At 38.7% G+C, this 21945-nt stretch overlaps 4 protein-coding genes across 4 annotated transcripts; 3 read left to right on the top strand and 1 right to left on the bottom strand.

The window, feature by feature from the left end:
- Nucleotides 1–501: 501 nt before the first annotated feature.
- Nucleotides 502–1375, top strand: LOC128510725 (G0/G1 switch protein 2-like). The gene is made up of 2 exons (XM_053483199.1): nt 502–553; nt 749–1375. Exon 2 carries the CDS (start codon nt 777–779, stop codon nt 1110–1112), a length of 336 nt encoding a protein of 111 aa, XP_053339174.1. The 5' UTR covers nt 502–553; nt 749–776; the 3' UTR covers nt 1113–1375.
- A 2802-nt stretch (nt 1376–4177) lies between these two features.
- LOC128510709 (G0/G1 switch protein 2-like) lies at nt 4178–4966 on the top strand. Its single transcript, XM_053483174.1, has 2 exons — nt 4178–4229; nt 4425–4966. Exon 2 carries the CDS (start codon nt 4453–4455, stop codon nt 4786–4788), a length of 336 nt encoding a protein of 111 aa, XP_053339149.1. The 5' UTR covers nt 4178–4229; nt 4425–4452; the 3' UTR covers nt 4789–4966.
- A 1492-nt stretch (nt 4967–6458) lies between these two features.
- Nucleotides 6459–11556, top strand: LOC128510365 (transcription initiation factor TFIID subunit 8). The gene is made up of 8 exons (XM_053482594.1): nt 6459–6650; nt 7017–7176; nt 8623–8721; nt 8920–8982; nt 9973–10097; nt 10279–10426; nt 10798–10940; nt 11156–11556. The coding sequence occupies exons 1-8, from the start codon at nt 6603–6605 to the stop codon at nt 11294–11296; spliced, it is 927 nt and encodes a 308-aa protein (XP_053338569.1). The 5' UTR covers nt 6459–6602; the 3' UTR covers nt 11297–11556.
- Nucleotides 11557–11743: 187 nt separating this feature from the next.
- On the bottom strand, nt 11744–20693 carry LOC128510354 (protein pitchfork-like). The gene is made up of 6 exons (XM_053482577.1): nt 20675–20693; nt 15296–15438; nt 13799–13897; nt 13087–13220; nt 12482–12599; nt 11744–12184 (listed from the first exon to the last, which is right to left on the bottom strand). Exons 1-6 carry the CDS (start codon nt 20691–20693, stop codon nt 12116–12118), a joined length of 582 nt encoding a protein of 193 aa, XP_053338552.1. The 3' UTR covers nt 11744–12115.
- Nucleotides 20694–21945: the final 1252 nt, after the last annotated feature.

Here is a 21945-nt window from a genome sequence, read left to right as displayed (position 1 = left end):
AACTTTAGGTTGATAACCAATGTTAATGTGTTAATGTTAGGTGGAGTTATAAAATCCATGTAATAAATGCATTACAAAGCTTCACATAGTTAGTCTCACAGAGGACCGCACAACTTGACACAGGTTTTACGCAGGATGGGGTGGGCTTTATATAAATTTACAATAAATTTTGCCGTGAATTAAAGACTGCAATTACTGTATCTTAAAGGTATCATGGATTTGACATAATTAGGTACTTACTGAATAAAAAGAACATCAGATGGACCCCATTACTCACGTGCAGTGCAGAACTGTTTTGCCACGTGATCAGCAGATGAACTTGTCTACACAGAGGTCACTTTAGCGACTAGACACGTACCCGCCAGCTCTGAAGCCCATTAAAGATTGCACAAGTATACTGGCAGTGCTTCATTTTCATTATGAATATTCATGTTTAGTGGGTGTGGCTACAGACAGCACCGATCTTAAATACAGAACAAGCCTGAGTCGCCTATTGATACTTGGACATAACTGAACAAAGGAATCATCTGAAGCTTTCACTTATAATCCACATGTAAGTCCTTTTGCACACTGATATTATTTGCAATTACTCCTCTGTTTCCTGATTAACATTCTGATTTTTATATACTGTACATACTAAATGCAGGAGCTGTTCTTTCATTAATGCTGATGTGAAGCTTTAGTGAAATGCTTAATAATTTCTTATCATATGTAGTGAATCCTGACGGTCTCTTTTCTTCCCTCACAGACACAACTTGTGACTGAGTTGTAACAAAATGGAGATGATGCAGGAGATTGTTCCATTTGCGAGGGAGATGCTAAGTGCTCGACCGTCAAAAGGCACCATGAAGGTATATCTGGTGGGAGGGACCTTTGCAGTCCTGGGCCTCTTGAGCGGCATGGTGGAGGCTGCCTGTTCACTTTTTCCTGAGCAGGAAGAAAGCACTCTAACTAAACTGATGGAGGACTGCTTAACAGTGACGGCTCAGAATCAGGAGCCACAGACGTTCATCCCAGAAGACGATGAACAGGACGCTGAGATGGAAGCCAAGGCTAAGGACCTGCCCATGTTCAGGCAGAGGCGTATGAGTTTCCGAGCTCATGCTTCTTAAAATACACACTCACTAACACACTGTGTGTGCTGCCGTTGCACTGAGGTTTGTGTATGTCTGACAGAGAGGAAATGCTAAGTGCCTGTTGGGACTGAACGCTGTTGAACAGCTAATGTTGGGAGTCTGTTCTCAAATGTTACTTGTAAGTTTGTTATGATGTAATGATTTTCTACTGGCTGAATATTATTTATAAAGGATGTAACAAGTCTTTAATGGATGAGCTTTCTTTGGTTGCAGTTAAATAAATTCTAGTTTGTGCAAAACCATTGTCTGTGTCTTCAATGTATATCCTCTTCAAGATATCCTGGGATGTGTTTAGACTTTTTAAGTCAAATAATAATGAAAACCAAACTGGAATAAAGTCAGGCACATGGAATCCTCACATAAAACAGGCCAGGCAGAGTTGGAGTAGATTACGTTCGTAATTATTATAGCCAACTGCCAGATTCATACAGCTGTCACAATAAATATTTGATGTAGGTCTTTTATTAATATCAAATTTAATTAATTTCTGCAAGGCTGAAAATTCTAACCTCCATATCCTTTTATAAATATTGATATGGGTGTGAAGGCCAGGTGTCTTTGTGTACTTTGTATCACAGGTGTCCATAAAGTCTTGTGTGACCCTAAATGGAATAAACTTTTTACTGGAGATAAGTACATTTATTCAATTGGGGCAAGTCTGATTCTCTGCGTAGAGCTATTCACTTTTTAAACTTAAAAATCACACAAACTTTAGTAATGTTTAAATCATTGTTTTTTTTTTTGTTTTTTTTAACAAACGGTTTCTTGGCTTTATATGAGTTGTTAATCTCATTAAGGGTCTACAGTGAAATTAATGGTTTTATTACATTTATTTTGGGCAGGGCTCTTATAAGTTCAACTATGCGTTGTCACTGTAGATGTATGCTTTGTGGTCTGATCCAGGGTTTCTTTAGCTAGGAGCTCGGCCTGACATACCTGTTTTGCTGCCTACTGTTACAGAAACGGAAATGATGAAGCCTACAAACACAGTCATGGCGGAACACCTGTGCCATGCCTGTGATGGAACTACCTGTGAAAACACCCAAACAAAAAAAATGAATTTCTGTTTTATATGTGTAGATGTATTATTTTATTTTTCACCAAAAGACCATGGTGATTTTCATGCCATTTTTGAAAGCCAAATGTGTACGACTTTGATTGTTTAATGTTTTCTCGCATGTTACTTAATGCAGAATTATAAATTCCAACCAGATTATACAGAGATTCTTTCTCTTTACTTGAAAAAAAAAACTGATGGAACGTTATTCTGATGTGCTCCTGTGGCACCTGACCACCACTCAAGTCTGTGGTTCAAGTGTTCATCTGGATCTGGATATTTGGATATTTAAAAATACATTTACAATGGCAAAATCTTTAGTGAGCTTGGTTAATTGTACACAGTAGGTAGAATATAGTATAGGGGCATTAGTAGTTTAGTGGTAGGTTTCTCGTCTGACATGTGGAAGGCCCACATTCAATTCCCACCCAGTGGCAAAGGATAAAATAGGAGCCAGGAAGGGTGTCTGACGTAAAACCTGTGCCAAGTTGTTGTGTAGATTGGATGGTCTGCTGTGGCTAAAACATGTAGCACAGGAAATACAGTCAGGAAATTGTGTATTTACAACCCACATATCCACAAAAGGTGTGTGTGTGTGTGTGTGTGTGTGTGTGTGTGTGTGTGTGTGTACCCACTTCATTAGATACTTGTTTAACTGCTTGTTAACATGTAGGGCATTGGTGAGTCAGTGGTAGGTTTCTCGTCTGCCAGGCGGAAGGCCCAGCCAATGCCAATGCCAAACCCTATAGGCCAGTGTGGCAACCTTCAGACGAGAACAGCCAAAAGACTAACAACAACTGCTTGTTAACACATATATCTAATCAATTAATCCCAGAGGTCAAAGGAGAATGGCCAGACTGGTTCGAGCTGCTACAATTGCAGTCTCAATACATCTGAAGAGCATCACTGAATGCACAACACATTGAACCATTAAACAGATGAGCTGCATCAGCAGAAGACCACACCGGATGCCACTCCCGTCAGCTAAGAGAAGGAAACTGAGGCTACGATGTGCAAAATTTGGGAAATAGAAGATTGGAAATTTTTTCCTGGTCTGATGAGTCTTTATTTCCTCTAGGTAGGGTTAGAAACACACACTTTGAGATACCAACACTTACACTAGCGTGTATTTAGTACACCTTATATTGTCTTGTTAACTTTAGCCATTAGTCAAGTCTGTATATCATAGTGTAATTTTAAAGTAACATAGTAGCTGTTGAAATTTGCATGCGCTAAACACCTATAATGGATTGCAGGTGTGCTCCAGGACCACACATGAGAAACACTGACCCAATAGCCAATAGCCAATCATGTTACTAGTGCTCCAAGTCTAAATGCTAAAGTCTTTAAACAAATGCAAAATACAGTAATTGTAAGATGATGCGAGAACCATTACACGTGTGTTTCAGATGTGTTTGCAGGCTGTTCACATGGGCGGTCCATGTAGTAAATCAATTGTGAAGCTTCATGTAGATTTACAATAAATTTTGCTCTGAATTAAAGATGTCATTACCGTTTAATAAAGTACAAAACAAAATATACAAAATTTTGTCACTATCCAGTTACCTAAAGACTGTCTTCCATGAATCCTATATTGCACTTAATGACTGTGTGTGTGTGTGTGTGTGTGTGTGTGTGTGTGTGTGTGTGTGTGTGTTTCCCACTGAGCAAATGCAATAAAATTATCTTAAGGTCATCATAGATTATGGGTATGACATAATCAAGAACTTATTGTATGAAGAGAGCATCAGATGAAGCACATTACTCACATACAACACAGAAGTGTTTTTTCACGTGATCAGCAGATGAACTTGTCTACACAGAGGTCAGTAGACACGTACCCGCCAGCTCTGAAGCACATTAAAACTTGCACAAGTATACTGGCAGTGCTTTATTTTCATTATGAATATTCATGTTTAGTGGGTGTGGCTACAGACAGCACCAACCTTAAATACAGAACAAGCCTGAGTCGCCTATTGATACTTGGACATAACTGAACAAAGGAATCATCTGAAGCTTTCACTTATAATCCACATGTAAGTCCTTTTGCACACTGATATTATTTGCAATTACTTCTCTGTTTCCTGATTAACATTCTGATTTTTATATACTTTATATACTAAATGCAGGAGCTGTTCTTTCATTAATGCTGATGTGAAGCTTTAGTGAAATGCTTAATAATTTCTTATCATATGCAGTGAATCCTGACGGTCTCTTTTCTTCCCTCACAGACACAACTTGTGACTGAGTTGTAACAAAATGGAGATGATGCAGGAGATTGTTCCATTTGCGAGGGAGATGCTAAGTGCTCGACCGTCAAAAGGCACCATGAAGGTATATCTGGTGGGAGGGACCTTTGCAGTCCTGGGCCTCTTGAGCGGCATGGTGGAGGCTGCCTGTTCACTTTTTCCTGAGCAGGAAGAAAGCACTCTAACTAAACTGATGGAGGACTGCTTAACAGTGACGGCTCAGAATCAGGAGCCACAGACGTTCATCCCAGAAGACGATGAACAGGACGCTGAGATGGAAGCCAAGGCTAAGGACCTGCCCATGTTCAGGCAGAGGCGTATGAGTTTCCGAGCTCATGCTTCTTAAAATACACACTCACTAACACACTGTGTGTGCTGCCGTTGCACTGAGGTTTGTGTATGTCTGACAGAGAGGAAATGCTAAGTGCCTGTTGGGACTGAATGCTGTTGAACAGCTAATGTTGGGAGTCTGTTCTCAAATGTTACTTGTAAGTTTGTTATAATGTAATGATTTTCTACTGGCTGAATATTATTTATAAAGGATGTAACAAGTCTTTAATGGATGAGCTTTCTTTGGTTGCAGTTAAATAAATTCTAGTTTGTGCAAAACCATTGTCTGTGTCTTCAATGTATATCCTCTCCAAGATATCCTGGGATGTGTTAAGACTTTATTATTTAGTCTCAGTAGATTACTTTTTTTATATATTATGCAGAATCGTACAGCTGTCACAATAAATAGTTGATGTATTTATTAATATTAAATACAATACATTACTGCAAGGTTGAAAATTTTAACAAACATGATTCACACACACACACACACACACACACACACATACATAATTGCAGCTGCAACATTTTGGCTCTTTTTTTGATTTTGTGATCTTTATTTGTGATCTGAAACCAGCTAACAGTCCTTGCAAACTCACATTTTTTCACTTATAAACCAAACCATGTCTTCACGCAGCCAGTTTGCGTACTGTGTTATTTTCACACCAAAACTATTAATGCTACAGTATATAAACACACTCTATATTATAGTTTGCTTTCAACTTTGTGGCAAAAGCTCAGGGGAAGATCCAGAGATGGGTGTGAAGGTCAGGTGTCTTTGTGTACTTTGTGTTCATAAAATCTTCTGTAACCCTGAATATAATTTAGCTGTTACTAAAAAAAATGAATCAAACCCACTTTCAAAACTTACAAATCACATACACAACCAATTTTAATTACTTAACATTTAAATAATAGTTTTAGATTTGGAAAAAAATATTTGAAAATACAAATGCTTTCTTGGTTTGTACAAGTTAAAACTTAATTCAGAATCTACTGTAAAACTAATTGGTTTTAAGAACTAATAGATTTATTCAATGTTTTTTTTATTTAATTAAACCCTTGACCCAGGAGGCGCAGGGCCACAGTGTTAACTGTGTTTATTTAATAAAAAAAAATTATTTAATTTTGTTATGTTTAATTTTGTTTAATTTCATTTTTTAATAAATTTATTGAATAACCCTTATAGCTGTGTTTACCCCTTATCTTGTGTACAAGGTCACGGGGGTCTGGAGCCTATCCCAAAAGACTTTGGACATGTGGCAAGGTATACCTTGGACAGGGTGCCAATCCATTGCAGGGCATGTACACACACACATACACTTACACACAATGGAAAATTTGGGAACGCCAATTAACCAAATCTGCATTTTTTTTTTTTTTTTTGGACTGTGGAAAGAAACAGGAGTACCCAGAAGAAACCCAGTAAGCATAGTGCAAACCACTAAGACACCACACCACATTCATTTAATTGAATTGGATTTTCTTCAATTTCTCTTAATTTAAATTTATTTCGTTTTTTAGTGACTTAATTATTTTTTTTAGTTAAACATAATTTTATTACATTTTCATGCAGTAATTTTAAAGCTCTATTTTGTGTTTCTGTCAATCGCCGGTCCACGCTCCAGGCCGGTAGGTGGCGGTAATGCACCTTTAACTTGATGTCCCTCGCCAAACAAAACAGAACCATAGAATCACAGCGCTACACTGGTGCAGACACCAAATGCTTTAGCTGTTTAATAAGATCATTAATTTGCTTTGTAAATTAAACGTCAAAAATAAGCAGCAACTCTGTATGATTTAATCAGTACAGAGTGAAGGATCGCAGAGATGGCGGATCCGGCTGTGGCGGGCGGCGGGTCTTTAAACATCGGAATGGTAACTTTAGCTTCCTAATGAGTTTGTAGCTGTCAGCTAGCTAAGCGGAGTATATAAACTGCAGACCGAGGTGCAGTGCTTGCGCACGAGCTGTTTAAGGCCTGTAGAGTTATGCGCTTCATTAACGAAGTGTTTTAAAATGCGTTCTCTCCGGCGAAGATGTGAGATTTTCTTTACGATTTAGCCGTCCTGCTGTATGCTAAATCAGCTAGCCAATTAGCTAGCTGTGGAGAGCTGGTTGCTAGCAACCTAAATACATCCAGTCTTTGTTAAGATAGTAAGGAATAGATAAACCTAGATAGATAATAGGTTAGGAGCTTTATTTTATCCCCATATAGATTTTTCCTCCCTTTGTTTATGTTTTAGCGGTCAAGCGGTAACAAGCCCACAACGAGTCCGGCGGAGAACTACCAGCTGGCCCGCCGGCGCACCCTGCAGGTGGTGGTCAGCTCCCTGCTCACCGAGTGCGGCTTCGACAGCGCAGAGAAAGCGGCCGTGGAGACTTTAACAGAAATGATGCAGAGCTGTAAGTTACACCAAGACAGGCATTAAACGTTCAACACAAACACAGGACTACAGGACTGAACTCAATTCAAGTCCTCTTTATTTATGAATGGGAACCATCAGTCATCTCCTGATAGAATATTAACACAATACCTCGGTGTCGATTCGATTAAAATGTCGATTTTAATACTATCACCATTTTACACAAATCGTTTGGATAATGCTTTTTCCCTAACTTGATTTAAAAAAAAAAGTTAAATAATTAATTAAAAGTAACCTGTTCCTTATAATATAAATTTTCTCACCTAAAAACAAAGAGCAGAATTGAAACAATACAAACTAACTTCACATACAAGAGTTTAACATTTAACTGAGCAGTACATCATTCCTACCACACAGGGTGAAACTACCTTTATTGAGAAATGGTGGCGTTTTACTGCTCCCAAAGTCTCAACTCAACTTGACGATGAGCGGGCATCGAGTCGTGACATTATAAATAAACTATTTACATACAATTTATGGCCAAAAGTATGTGGACATCTGACCCGAAGTTCTTTCTGTTTATATACTGGAGCGTGTATGTTTTAATAATGTGTGAATGCATCACAGTTATCACAGCACTGCTAAACACCTACACTGTTTTCCCCTAGTGGTAGTATTTTAGCTGTTCCTTCGATTAAAGAATGTTTCACTACTTCTTCATGTTAAAAACACTTTTACACACCTTTTTTTTGACATGACATACACTTTATTAATTGGATCTTCAAGCACTTTAAAAAATGTGTATCAATTTCAACCAGATTATGCAAATGTTTTTTTTCCTCCTAACTTTGAAATATATGTAGGCCTATATATAGTCTTTTATCACATCTAATATACAAGGAGGAGTCAAAAATGATCAGCACTCGGACTGTAGAATTTATTTAAATTGACTTTTGGAAAGGACAATATTTTTTTAACAGAATCTCCCTGCCTTTCAATACTCTGTCCATCTGTCAACAAGCTTTTGTATTCCTTCATTTAAAATTTTTTTGGTCTGAGCTACAGTATAAGCCATGAATGCACTGCTGTCTGCACTTCTTTATCCAAAGTGACTGACAAGTTGATTGTTCAACCTTTTCCTGATGATGCTCCAATAATGGCTCTTGAGAACTTCAGAAAACTGTAATACTTGTTTTGCTCTCAGGCTCATAGTGATGAATCCATGTCTCGCCATCAGTAATAATTTTCTATAAGAAACTTTCACCTTTCTCAAAGAATCTATCTAAGTTTTGTTTGTTGATATCCAATTTTCTGTATATGCTTTTTCGTGAGTTGTTTCACAAATTACTGCACAATGCTCTTCTTTTGCGGTCGTAGGTTAAACAGAGGACCATGAGAATTTGTGCTTTTTTGTTGTGTGCATCTGTGCATGAGAAGAAGGCATTTAAATCAAACAATTTCAGTTCTGTTATGATATGGTTTGCAGATATCACTGAGGTTGGACGTTGTGCAAAGGCAACTTGTGAGCATACAGCCAGAAGCAGTCCTACCCTCTCTGACGTGGTTATTACATTGGTGGAAATAGGTAAGCACCATAGGGTATAACAAATGCTGTGAACTACATGTAGTGGTAAAGCGAATTTATAAAGCATTAGGCAGAATGGGCAGGGAGTTCTGTAAGTAGGTGGGGTTGGGTGCTGGATTGTGTCAGAGTCTGGCTTAATGTCATATTGACGAGCACTTTTAACTAAAAATTACACTTCTTTGTTTTTAACATTTACAGGATTTAATGTAGACTCGCTGCCCTTGTACGCCAAAAGATCACAGAGGATGGTCATAACGGCACGTAAGTGTTACCAGTCAACATTCAGGATTCATCCTTTAGCATTTTCAGCTAGTTTTGCATGATGCTGTGACAGACACACAATTTTTTTCTGAGACTGATTTCTCGTCCTTCAATTCTTCTGACCAACGTACAGACAAAACCGTTCTTTTATTTATATAGATGTCCACTTTATTAGGACAGCTGCCCATTTATCTAATCAGCAAATCATGTGGCACCAACACAGTTCTGTGGCATGGTTGTTGTTACCACATGAGCTTTTTTTTTCATTTTGATCTTCGATGTGAATACTTACTAAAACTTTTGACATGTATCTGTATCTTTCGTGCATTGTGTTTTCTCCAGCACATTTTTTGTCTAATTAAGTACCTCCATACATGTACAGGAATTCCTTACAAATTGGACAGCGAGGGAAAGAAGTAAATGATGTGTGACTGGGATACTGAGTTAAGCTTTATTATAAGTACAGTTTAAGGCTCTTGGGGGCCACCCTTTATATAGTAAAATGAAACTAAACAAATAATACAAACTCAAAAAACCTGGCCGTTAATAATTACAGTTGCTGAAAATGTTTTGTTAGCTATTTATATATGTGTATATTTAAATGACACTACCCATGAAAATCATTGACATGACAATCACCCTAAATGTGACTGAACATGCATTTTAACGAGCATTTCTGAAACGGTCTGTCAACCATCCATTCGTACACTGTGACTAACCATACATTATAGCAACCCTACTTAACAATCCTTAATCTTTATAAACAAGGACCATAGTCATTAAATCTTATGTAGCTTGTATGCATCAGACATTAAGAATTGTTTATGCTCCATCATAAGTGAATCATTAATTAACATTAAGTTGTTGTATGCTTTAGGAGCTTTTGTCAACCCTATAATTAGGAACCTACTGTACATTAATTCCTATATCCTATAATTCTAGTGTAGCTCTTATGTTATGTTGTTTATTTTTTGTTCTGCTTTGCAACAGCACCAGTGACAAATTCTCCAGTGATTCCTAAGGCTCTTGTTGCTGGACAGAAGCGGACTCATCCTACTTACATCCCTAGCCATTTCCCAGAATTCCCAGACCCTCATACGTACATTAAGACCCCGGTAAGATAGCATGTTTTACTTATTTTAACCTGTTAAATGAAATGGCAAAAGTCTTTATGCACTTGCAGTTGCTTAAAGCTGGCATCGTTCAAGTGAAATTTATTTAATAGGCTTTTCTGTCAAAATTAAGTTAGTCTGTGACATTAACTGACGGAATGTCTTTTGTTTTTCTGGTATGTAGACATTTCGGGAGCCTGTATCAGACTACCAGGTGCTGAGGGAGAAGGCAGCCTCCCAGAGACGAGATGTCGAGAGGGCACTCACACGTTTCATGGCAAAGACTGGAGAGACACAAAGCCTCTTTAAAGATGACCTCACTGCTTTTCCATGTAAGAACCGTGTTCATAAGTAATGAATAAAAGATCTGCAAGCTGGGTGGCTTTGTGTCTGTCTGAAATGAATGTAATTTAAATCTTTAAAAGGTAAAAATTCTAATAACTTTTACATTGTAATCTAAACTAGGAAGTCAAAGATTGGAAAAACTTTAACTGGGCTGGTTATAATTCATGAGCATGGATTACATTGTATATATATATATATATATATATATATATATGTATATATTACATTGTATATATATTATAAAATCGAATGGTTATCAATTGTTTTATAATTGTTTCAGTTTTATTACATGTCTTTAGTATTATTTACTACTTATGAAGTTACTTTCATTCATTTTATGCAATTCATTTTTTGTCAGTGATTGCAGCAAAGCCCAGTTCTATCCCATACCTGAGTGCTCTACTGCCCTCTGAGCTGGAGCTGCAGTCCCTGGAGGAAACGGACTCATCTGAGCAGGACGACCAGACAGACAGCGAAAACAATGTCAATAACAACATTAGCGTAAGATACTTATGACATCTCTCTTTTCTATGCTGCCAAACTTCTGGTGCAAGTTTAAATGATGTACTTAACATCTGAATTAATGAGTCAGTGTGAGATCAGCAGTATGTGTTGTGTATAGTTTAGAGCTCAGTTACTGTACATAGGGGTTCTAGTGAAATTTCCTAAGGAAATGTACTCTTATGACTGTTTGCAATATGTCTTCTTTAATCCAGGAGGACACAGGAGCAGATAAGGAGAATGCTGTTCTGCCACCTGGTGGCGGTGTGCCTTCTGCGAAGAATAACGAGGAAAACATGATTGATAACCCCTACCTTCGACCAGTCAAGAAACCAAAAGTAAGGCGGAAAAAATGAACAACAAAAACATGGACCTTAGTGTATTTACAGAAAAACTTTTAGAATGCAGATCCTATTGTGCTCACGGTGTGCCTCTGAATAGAAGGAAATGCATCTATTATTGCAATTAGGAACAGTCAACAGATTTAATTGGCGAGATGGTGTTACAGAGGCTGATCAGCTCAACAGCAGTGTGTTGAGTGGGTGGTGTTTGTAGACTGTTTGACTGTTACATCTGTCAAATATATATCATTATAAGTTTGGATTCTGCTTGAATTTTTCAGTGTTTGTAAAAAAAAAAAAAGTGTATGATGTTTCCTATGTTTGAATGAATGATGAAATAAATATTTCAAACATTGATAAAGGATTAGAATGGTTAGCCTCCCTTTCTCGTATCATAATTAAAGATGCACTTGGTCATTTTATGAAATAAAACCCAGCCCATCAATGATCACATTTCCAGACAAAAATTGCAATTTAATGGTTGCTTGGAGAAGGAAAAGGAAAGGCTTGCCAGTATTTACACAGCAATTCACTTGTCTGGCAACAGAGGGCTGCTGTGTTAAATGAATCTCACAAAAGATGATTTATTTAACAGCTTTTTGACAGCACATAAAATGATGAATGTTATTTTTATGGAACTTTCTGGAAGCACTAAATACGATTCATGTTAAAAATTAATTTTTAAAGAAATTCTCATCAGATGATCTGTCCTGCTTTGTGCATTAAAAGGAATCCATGTAGCCATGTTTAGACAAAAACTCAGCATACAATGACCAGCTGTTTTCATTATTATTTAAAGATGTGATTAAATCCTAAATCAGAATTCCCGCAACCTCAAGAATAGTACAAGTGTAGATAGGCTACTCTGTTGCGATGGTTCTTGAAGTCCTTGTCACATGGAAGCTGTGTGTAATGAAACACAAACATACAATTTGTCAGAAATGTTTGGATGCTTTTGTAACCTAGGACTAAATAATCTATACCAGGGATATTCAAGTACAGTTCTAGAGCACACGTCTTCCCTACAGTTTGTATTTCATCAACAAACGAAACCTCTAAATCTGGAAATTAAGATTAAATGAGATAAAACTCAAGTTAAGTGAGTCGGTTGTGTTTGACACTGCCCCTCAGCGCTGGACTTGAACAGCCATGATCTATAGCTATAGTTGGAAATGTTTTTCTTTCTTTTTTCATTTTTACCTCTGTGCGAAGTGCCCTTCTATCCAGCATGGGAACTTGAGTCCAGTCTGGTGAGCCAAACTTCATCGGCCACGATACACGCCGATTACTTGGGCAATTGGGTGTGTATGCACCAGGTCTGTAATTGATCAATTGATTTATCATTATCAAACAGTAAAAGACAAATAATGCTTTTATTATCAGTATATAGACAAATCAGCCATGACATTAAAACTGTTTTAGATTTCCCTTATGCCACCAAAACTGACCCACATGACCTCTAAAGGAGTGCTGTGGTGTCTCGCACCAGGACATTCGCTATAGATCCTTTAAGTGCTCTAAGGTGCCAGGTGGGGCTCCATGTTTGTCTAGTTCATCCCATGGATGTTCAATTGTATTGAAATTTGGAGACATCAAGTCAACATCCTTGAGCTCTTTGCTAAGTCCCATACACAGCAAGCTGTGATACACTGAGAGTTCTGATACATTTCTATCATAGCCAGCATTAACCTTTTTTGTTTAGCAATTTGTATATTAGCTTTTCTGTAGAATTGGACTGGACAGACTAGTGATATTCTGTTTATGTACCACTTAAACAATGTGTATAAATGTTTAAAGAAACTCACCCAGGATTGGTGCTGACCGTGACAGGTTTGGTCACAAACCTCGGTTCGGTTGAGCTTAATGATGTTTTTCCAGGAGCACACATTGATGACACACTCCAGTCCTGCTGGTATTTCTGGGGTGATGGAGTGACTGTCTAACCGGAAAAAATGCTACCATTTAATTTTGAAGAAATTAGTTCAATAATTGAACAAACACTTATTTGATGACCAATAATTTGTCACCATATATTACATTTTGTCATTACTGCAGTCATTACTGGTGTCTTGAATGATTTTTACTTGCTTAGTGCATTACCCATGATTTAATCTCTCTTGGAAAGAAAAATGTTTGAAAAAGTAGCCTTCACAGTTCCAATCAAGTGGCTCTACTCAACCTACTTACTTGATCAACGTCCAGGACTGACATTGACCTTTACTCTCAAAATTGCAAATCCAATAATACCCTGACAAATTTGAATTCTACCACTGACTTTTCCATATTGCATGACATAACCATTAGGTCAAGATTCCTACTTAACGCTACTATATTCGAGATCCCCTTACACAGCCTTAAGTGTAAGCTGTTTTATAAATGATCTTCACCTTATCAGTTGGATATAGTGCACTGCCCTATTCCAAAGATTTTCAAATTTTCCAAATATTGCTATATGTGAGATCTCCATATACGTGGTATATGAGGTTTTTGGGTCAATGTTTTAGGAATCATTCATACCTGAAAAGAGGGCAGGAAGCGAGGAGAAGTGCGGGCTGCTAAAGCATAGCCTTTCTTACTCTCTGGTCTTCTTTTGAGGTTATAAACAATCGTACCCACCTGTTGGAGTTAATGTAGAATAATTAACACCCTTATTTATTATTGTAGAATTTTTTTTGTCAAGGCAGCCTTAATAGGCTGCTTTGATGTTTCAGGGATATTAATAAATGTTGAAACGAGCTGTAGGATTACACAATGCCTTAATATAAAATTTAGTTTGATTATGTGTTACATGACCCATTTCTTTCAGGAAGCTGTGCTAGTGTTTGCTCTCTCCTCTCTCATACTGTTCTTTCAGCTCTGACCCCCGCCCCCCACCCCCCACTCTGCACTTGCGTGCAAAACTGGTGTTTACTGGCTGTCCTGCCCTGATGTAATATGGTAGCGTAAACAGATACCATTGCGTTTAAAACTTAGTAATTCATCTTGGTGTATGCAGAGCCTCTGCCATTCTGAAAGACCCCTTGTATAAGTCTGTTTGTATAATCTCCTATCTGGTAGAAGGTTCCGTAGCTTTAGGACCCACACTTCAAGATTTTGCAAAGCTTTTTTTTCCCTAGGCCTGTCAGAGCCTTGTAGTTCAACAACATCCCAATAGGTGGTTGGTTGTCTGTAAAAGTAAAAAAAAAAAAAAAAAAGTATCTTTGTTCCAATATTTATGGACGTGGCTGTATATTAACGTTTGCAGATATATAAACTATATTTTTAAATCATTCAGCGGGCTAGCATTATTAAGCTAGATAATAGTACTAATCCACATTATATGGCCGAAAGTATGTGGACACCTGACCAATACAATATGTGCTTGTAAAACATCCCATTATAGATTGACTCATCTGCTGTTATAAATATCCTTCACTCTTCTGGGAAGCCTTTCTAATATATTTTAGAGTGTGGCTGTGGGGCCTTATGTTCATTGAGTCACAAGAGCATTAGTCAAGTCAGACACAAGAATGCTTTGTTGACATTCCAAGTCATTCTGAAGGTGTTCAGAAGGGTTGAGATCAGGGATCTGTGCAGGATTCTCAAGGTTTTCTACTCCAACCCTGAAAAAACGTGTCTTCGTTGTCCTTCCTGGAAACCAGTTCGGGCCTCTTAGTTCCAGTAATGAAGAATTCTTAATGCTATGCTGTAGAAAAAGCAACTCCAGCCACATGCTATATCTCAGATCTTATGCAAGGCACTGAAGGTCCAAAAGTTCCCTCGGATGTCTGTCTTGCAAGATTTTATATTGTAATCAGCTATTGTGAACACAGGGGCACTGAGGAACACCTGTAGTGTTATATATTTCTAAAAAAGATATAATCCTATATTTAGTCTCTTGGCCATCAACATGAAAATGAAGGGTCATTCAACGATAGCAAATAAACTTATTAAAATGTATCCTTTCTGTTCAAGGATATTTGTAAATAGACACTGAGTTGGGGACCCAGGCAAGGATGAGCATTTTATACATACCACATGGTTGTCATAGCAGCCAGGGCCAGGCGTGGGTGAACTGTGAAATGTGACCATCTCATTCCCCATGCGATTCGGTGCACTGTGAGTTGGAAAGATCTTCCGCTCCTGGGAGCTCCCAAAAGCCACCTTGGTAACTTTTGCTAATTATTTGAAAATATAAACATTAATTTAGCTTATTGCATTAAAGAATGGCTACATATTTCCATTAATTCCAAGAGGGAAAACAGCATGGTAAATTCTACACCCTGGTTATCAGTTCTAGTTTTTAAACTCATTTTTATCCATCTTTAATTAAAAAAAGGATTTACAATATATAAATGTCACATGTTCATTTATGCACTCACTTAGAGCTCCTTTAGCATAAATTACCACATCAATGCATGTTGGCGATCAGCCTGAGGCACTGCTTACATAGCAGCCTTCAGTTCATCTGTATTATAGGGTCAGGTATTTCTCATCTTCCTCTTGACAATATCCCATAGATTCTCTATAGGCTCCAGGTCAGGTAGTATGGCTATTCAGCCACAATAATATCATGACCAGCAAACCAGTTAGTCATAGTTGGCACTGTAAGCAGCTGCTTCTGTAAGTTCTGCAGGAAAAGAAAATCTTCATGAATCTTGTTACAAGACTGAAGTAAAATGAAAATCTCTTGGTAGATTGCTGTGTTGACTTTGGACCCCAAATCATCTCAGACTATAGAAACATCACACTGGCCTGCAAGCAACTTTGATTCTGTGCTTCTCCACTATTCTTTCACACTTGGGGACCTTAATTTCCAAATGAATTGCAATGGTCCAGTTCTTTTTTTCTCCTTAGCTCAGGGAGGACGCTGCTGACGTATTCTAGATGTATTACTCCTGGTTCAGAAGTGGTTTGATCCTAGGAATATAACAGTTGTAGCTCATGTCCTGAAGACACCTGTGTTTGTTGACTCCAGCTTCACTCCACTTCTTGTGAAGCTCTCTTCTGAAGTTCTTGAATTAGCTTTGATTTTAATCATCTGAAGGCTGTGGTCATCCTTATTGCTTATGCACCTTTACCTACCAAACTTTTCTCTTCCAGGCAACTTTCAAAGAACATGCTTTACTACAGCCCTTCGTGAGCAGCCAGCTGTTTCAATAGCTGTGGACTACACTCCTCGTGGAGGGTGTCGATGATTGTCTTCAGGACAACTGTCAAGTCAGCAGTCTTCCCCCATGATTGTGGTTGCATAGATTGAACTAGACCGAAAGATACATATATTCATAGTAATTTACCTAAATTCCTACAAAATGAAATATTCTAATATGTTGAGATACTGGACATAAAATTTTCATGAATAGTAAGCTATTTTCATTAAAATTTAAAGGCAAGGCTTAAAATATGTCTGCTTACATATAATATATATCTAGAATATAGGAGTTTAACTTTTTGAATTAAATTACCCCAAAAAATTACATGATATTCTAATTTATTAAGGTGCACGGTACATATTAAAAATTAAGTTAAATAGTAAGAAGATCATATAAATGATGTTAGCCACTGTACTCTAATTTACTTTACATTTACACGAATTGGATCTGTGAGGGTCCCTGCTATCTCTCCTTTCCCTTTTATGGAAACGTCTTTGTTTGGATTTGCAGTATATTGCTAAATGTATTGCAAAAATGTGTTTGGAGTAGGCTTTACTGCAAAAAGACCTGGATAGTTTTTACTGCACAAAGAGTAAAAAAATTTTTTCTTATTTTTTTTGTATTTTAGCAGGACACAGCACCGGCTCCCTGCTCACTCTCTTTGATGCTTCTGCCTCTCTGCCACTGTCCAAGCGCTGCCAGCTACTGTATTTAAAATCAAAAGTAGCTAAAGCTTGCTGGAAAAGTTGCTTGATGAAATAACGTCACATTCTAATTTGCATATTGATAACATCATCATTATCACAGTTTTTGCATAGCAAATACTAGCAGACAGAGAATGTGGTGTGCAGCCAGAGGCATTGCTTGTCAACAAGGAAGGCAGACAACTGCCTCAGGCTAGTATGGGGCCCAGAGGGCTGACAAACATTTATTTTCATAAGATAATGATGAATGCGGAAAATCTTTATCTAGGCTCGCAACAGTGCCCTTTGATGGATTGGCACAGGGTGTACCCCTCCTTTTGCCCCAGGGTGTACCCCTCCTTTTGCCCCTTTCGGTCCCACTTTTGCAGCTATAACAGCTTCCACTCTTCTTGGAAGGCTATCCACAAGATTTTAAAGTGTTTCTGTTGGAATCTATGCCCACATATTCCTTAGAGCATTTAAGATGTCAGTCACTGATGTTGAATGAGAAGACATGGCACCCAATCTCTGTTCTAGTTCTTCTTAAAGGTACTTAATAGGGTTGAGGTCAGGGGTCTGTTCGGGCCAGTCGTTCATTTAATTATTCATTCATTAAACTTTATTTGTATAGGGCTTTTAAAAATTCATTGTTGCAAAGCAGCTTTACACAATCAAAAGAAATTATGGAAATTTGTGTGAAATGTGAATGTGTGAGCAAGCCAAGGGCGACAGCAAGAGTGGCAAGGGAAAACTCCCTGAGATGGCAGTAGGAAAAACCTTCAGAGGAACCAGACTCAACAGGGAACCATCCTCATTTGTGTAATGGATAGCAGGGATCGATCTGCAGTCATACTGTGTATTAGGCGGCTGGAAGTTTAATCTCCCACACCAAACTCCTACAATTATGTCTTTATTGTCCTTGCTTTGTGCACTAGGGTACACTCATGTTGGAATAGAAAAAGGACTTCCCCAAACTGTTGACACGAAGTTGGAAGTATAACATTGCCCAAGACTTTGGTGTGCTGAAACATTAAGGTTGCCCTTCACTGGGGATAAGGGGCCTGACTGAAACACCTGAAATAAATTCCTAATTGGTTTGGCCAAATACATAACCATAACTGGTGCCAGAGAAACAATCCCCTCCTGAACGTCAGCAAGACAAAGAGCTGATAGTGGACTTCAGTACAAAGCAGGTGAGGAACTACCAGAACCACATCATCAACAGGAGCCCAGTGGAGAGAGTGGACAGCTTCAGATACCCCGGTATTCACATCACACTGGACCTGGCATGGTCCTGTCACATCAACACTGTGGTGAAAAAGGCCCGGCAGCGTCTGCACCACCTCAGACGCTTGAGAGACTTTAGACTGCCCTCCAAGGTGCTCAGGAATTTCTACTCCTGTACCATAGAGAGCATCTGCTTGCACGCTACAGTTAATATACATTCACATTATACATTGTGTGACTGTGACCATACCTAACTGCCATCTCTCCTCTTCTTCTCTTTCCCCCCCTCTTTCTTTTTCCTCTCTCCTCCTGTCCCCCCCTTTCACTCTTTCTCTCTCTCTCTGTCGAGCTACACATGTCGTTCCTGAGCTGCCAGTGATCCAGACTCCCTCTGCCCTCCGGACCTGTCTGACCCATCCTGGTGCCCCGCTTCTGGCTGAAGATCTCGTCACATGGATGCCCCGTGTGTCTCTCTGGGATGCGTCTGGTGTCTGGGAATGATTCTCTCTACCTAGAAAATGGTTCTGGCCTTGACTGGTGTTGGCAACTGTTTCTCTGGGGACTTGACAGTTCGATAGTTCATGACTGGAACTTCTTACAAGTCTACCTGGGTCTTCAATAACTACCTGGACTCCATATTAACATCAATTAACATCAGCTATTATAGCTGAACTGCCTCCCACCCTACACACTGTATATATGCAGATCATTTACTGCTTTTTGTTTCACCCAAATGAGGATGGGTTCCCTGTTGAGTCTGGTTCCTCTCAAGGTTTCTTCCTCTTACCATCTCAGGGAGTTTTTTCCTTGCCACTGTCGCCCTCGGCTTGCTCACCAGGGACAAACTGACCATTTTGATTCATACAAATTCACATTTCATACAAACCTAAATAATTCTTTTGACTATGTAAAGCTGCTTTGCGGCAATGAAAATTGCTAAAAGCGCTATACAAATAAAATTGAATTGAATTGAATTGAATCCTGACGGGAAACATCACGACCTGGTTCGGGAACAGCACCATGCAGGACAGACGAGCTCTACAGAGGGTGGTGCGATCAGCTGAGCGCATCATCCGCACCGAGCTTCCTGACCTGCACTCGATCTACACCAAGCAGTGCTGGACCAAGGCCAGGAAGGTCGTGAAGGACCTCAGCCTTCCCAACAATGGACTGTTTACTCTGTTGCGGTCTGGGAAGCAATTCCACTCCTTGAGGGCCAACACAGAGAGACTGAGGAGGAGCTTCTTTCCGCAGGCGATAAGGTCTATCAATCATCACACCACCACACAAGACTAATACCATCTCTTTGAAACTCCACGGCACAAATCACTTTAAATAATTCACAAATCACTTTAAATAATTCACAAATCACTTTAAATAATTTACAAATCATTTTAAATAATTCACAAATCACTTTAAATAAGACACTTTACAAAGTCACTTTTTATGCATACTTGCACACCACAGCCATTTAAATATTCTAAATCTGTTGACAAATTTCTATTTTCTTTCTATACTTTTATACTCGATATATTGATATTTTGCTTTTTTTTATAGATATCTTGTTCTTATTTGTAAAGTTTATTTTACTATTACTTTGTACAGTACATTTGCACTAGTTAATCTTATTTTCTAACGTACTTCTCTTATTACAGTATATTTTACTTTGTACAGCATATTTTACTAATTTTTTTTATTTTTGAAAGTATTTCTTTCATTCCTATTATTTCTTATGTATAAGCTTTTACTATTCTTTTCCTTTAAGGTCACTAGCAGTCGTATAAGCATTTCACTGCATATCGTACTGTGTATGACTGTGTATGTGACAAATAAATTATTGAATTTATAGTCTATAGTTACTTTCCCACTCGTCAGCATTTTTTTCCCGCATAATTTCGGCACCGCCGGACTGACCGCGGGTTTTCTCTTTCAATCCATGTTTCTGCAATGAAAGCTGAATACTGTATTTTCTGTTGGTGATGGCAACCTCTCTAACGGATTGCACCAGCCATGTCTCTGCACCGTGTGTACTGTGTACATAATGCCGGGGGGGACCGGACATCACGTGACCGCCCAACTGGGAACAATCCCGCAGTCCAGTGCGCGCGCCTGGTGTGCAGATGTTCCTATAATCCTAATAAACTGATCGGCGAGTGTATACACACACACACACACACACACACACACTGTAGACAGCGCGTACACGGCTTTGTATAGCGTAACGTTACGTTCAGGGCAATAAGATTTAAACAAAATAATGAACTCCTACATATACACTGGCTGTCCCTTAACTGATAACACTACACATGACTGAATTTATTGTTTTAAAATGTGACTAATCCGAGTTTTACCTTTGTTGCGTAGCGCCATTGGCTTCCTGTTTAGCAGTAACCATGGTAACCAGGTGACTGTGGGAACAGTGACTCGGAGGGTTGGATAATTAATGCATGTGGCAAAGAAAACGCTGTTTATTTAATCTATGTCACAAAGACTAACATGTTATCTTCTATTTAACAGTTGACATGGAACCTTAGTGGGACTGTCGCTTTGCTCCACCAGAATATGAGTTTGATTCCTACCCCATGTCTGTGTGCATGTAGTTTGCACATTCTGCCTGTGCTCGGTGGGTTTCTTCCCACAGTCCAAAGACATAAAGATTAGGTTAAGTGGCATTCCCAAATGGTCCAAAGTGTGTGTATGACAGTGTACAACAGGTAAATTGGCACCCTGTCCAGGGTGTACCCCACCTTGTGCCTGGGATAAGCACCAGGGCTCCTCTGATATGGAGGACTACACATGACATAATTATAAATAAATAAATGTGTGAATAAATAAGTAAATATAGAAATAAATAAATACATAAATACAGTAAGCCCTGGAAAATTGCTAAATATACTTTTGTTTATTAACATATTTCAAGATTTATTTATTTCTGCATTTCCACATTTCTACATATCTTTATTTCGGCATTTCCACATTTCTACATATCTTTATTTCTGCATTTCCACATTTCTTTGTCCCTGTATGCTGATAAGGTGGGCGGTCCCCAGCCTTAGTCGAAACCAGGATTGGGCCGCAGGGCACCTCGGACAGAAGCAATCGATCTAATCAGCGTGATGCATTTTAATTATCTGAAACTAACTATGCATATGGCTGCCAACGAGAGACCATTAGCAGACGTTCTGCGGAATCCTTATCCAAACTGTGTTTGACGGTCTTCAAGAACTTCATATTCTCACGAAGGAGGAAGGGAACGTTGGGCATCCATGGTGTGTTTTACCCAGAGGTAGATGAGCCTCTATTATATTGGGAGGTTAAATGCACCGTGGACGCCCAACGTTCCCTTCCTCTTTCTGTGAGAGGATATGAAGTTGGCGGACAACTTCTTGAAGACCGTCAAACACAGTTTGGTTAAGATCAACATCCATCTCAGCATCAACCATCTCAGATGAACCTAATCGTCCATTAATCTTTCAACTCGATATAAAACGTAGTCATTTGCTGCGAGGTTCTCAATTTCTCTGGCTAATGATTTTAACTGATTAGCGGCAGCTTATTAAAAAAACAAAACAAAAAAACACCATAGTTGCCAGACAGCAGTCATTACAAGCCAAGGCATTAC

The sequence above is a fragment of the Clarias gariepinus genome, chromosome 22 (assembly GCF_024256425.1).
Source record: "Clarias gariepinus isolate MV-2021 ecotype Netherlands chromosome 22, CGAR_prim_01v2, whole genome shotgun sequence".
Classification (NCBI taxonomy): Eukaryota; Metazoa; Chordata; class Actinopteri; order Siluriformes; family Clariidae; genus Clarias; species Clarias gariepinus.
This window is presented reverse-complemented; position numbering and strand designations above follow the sequence as displayed.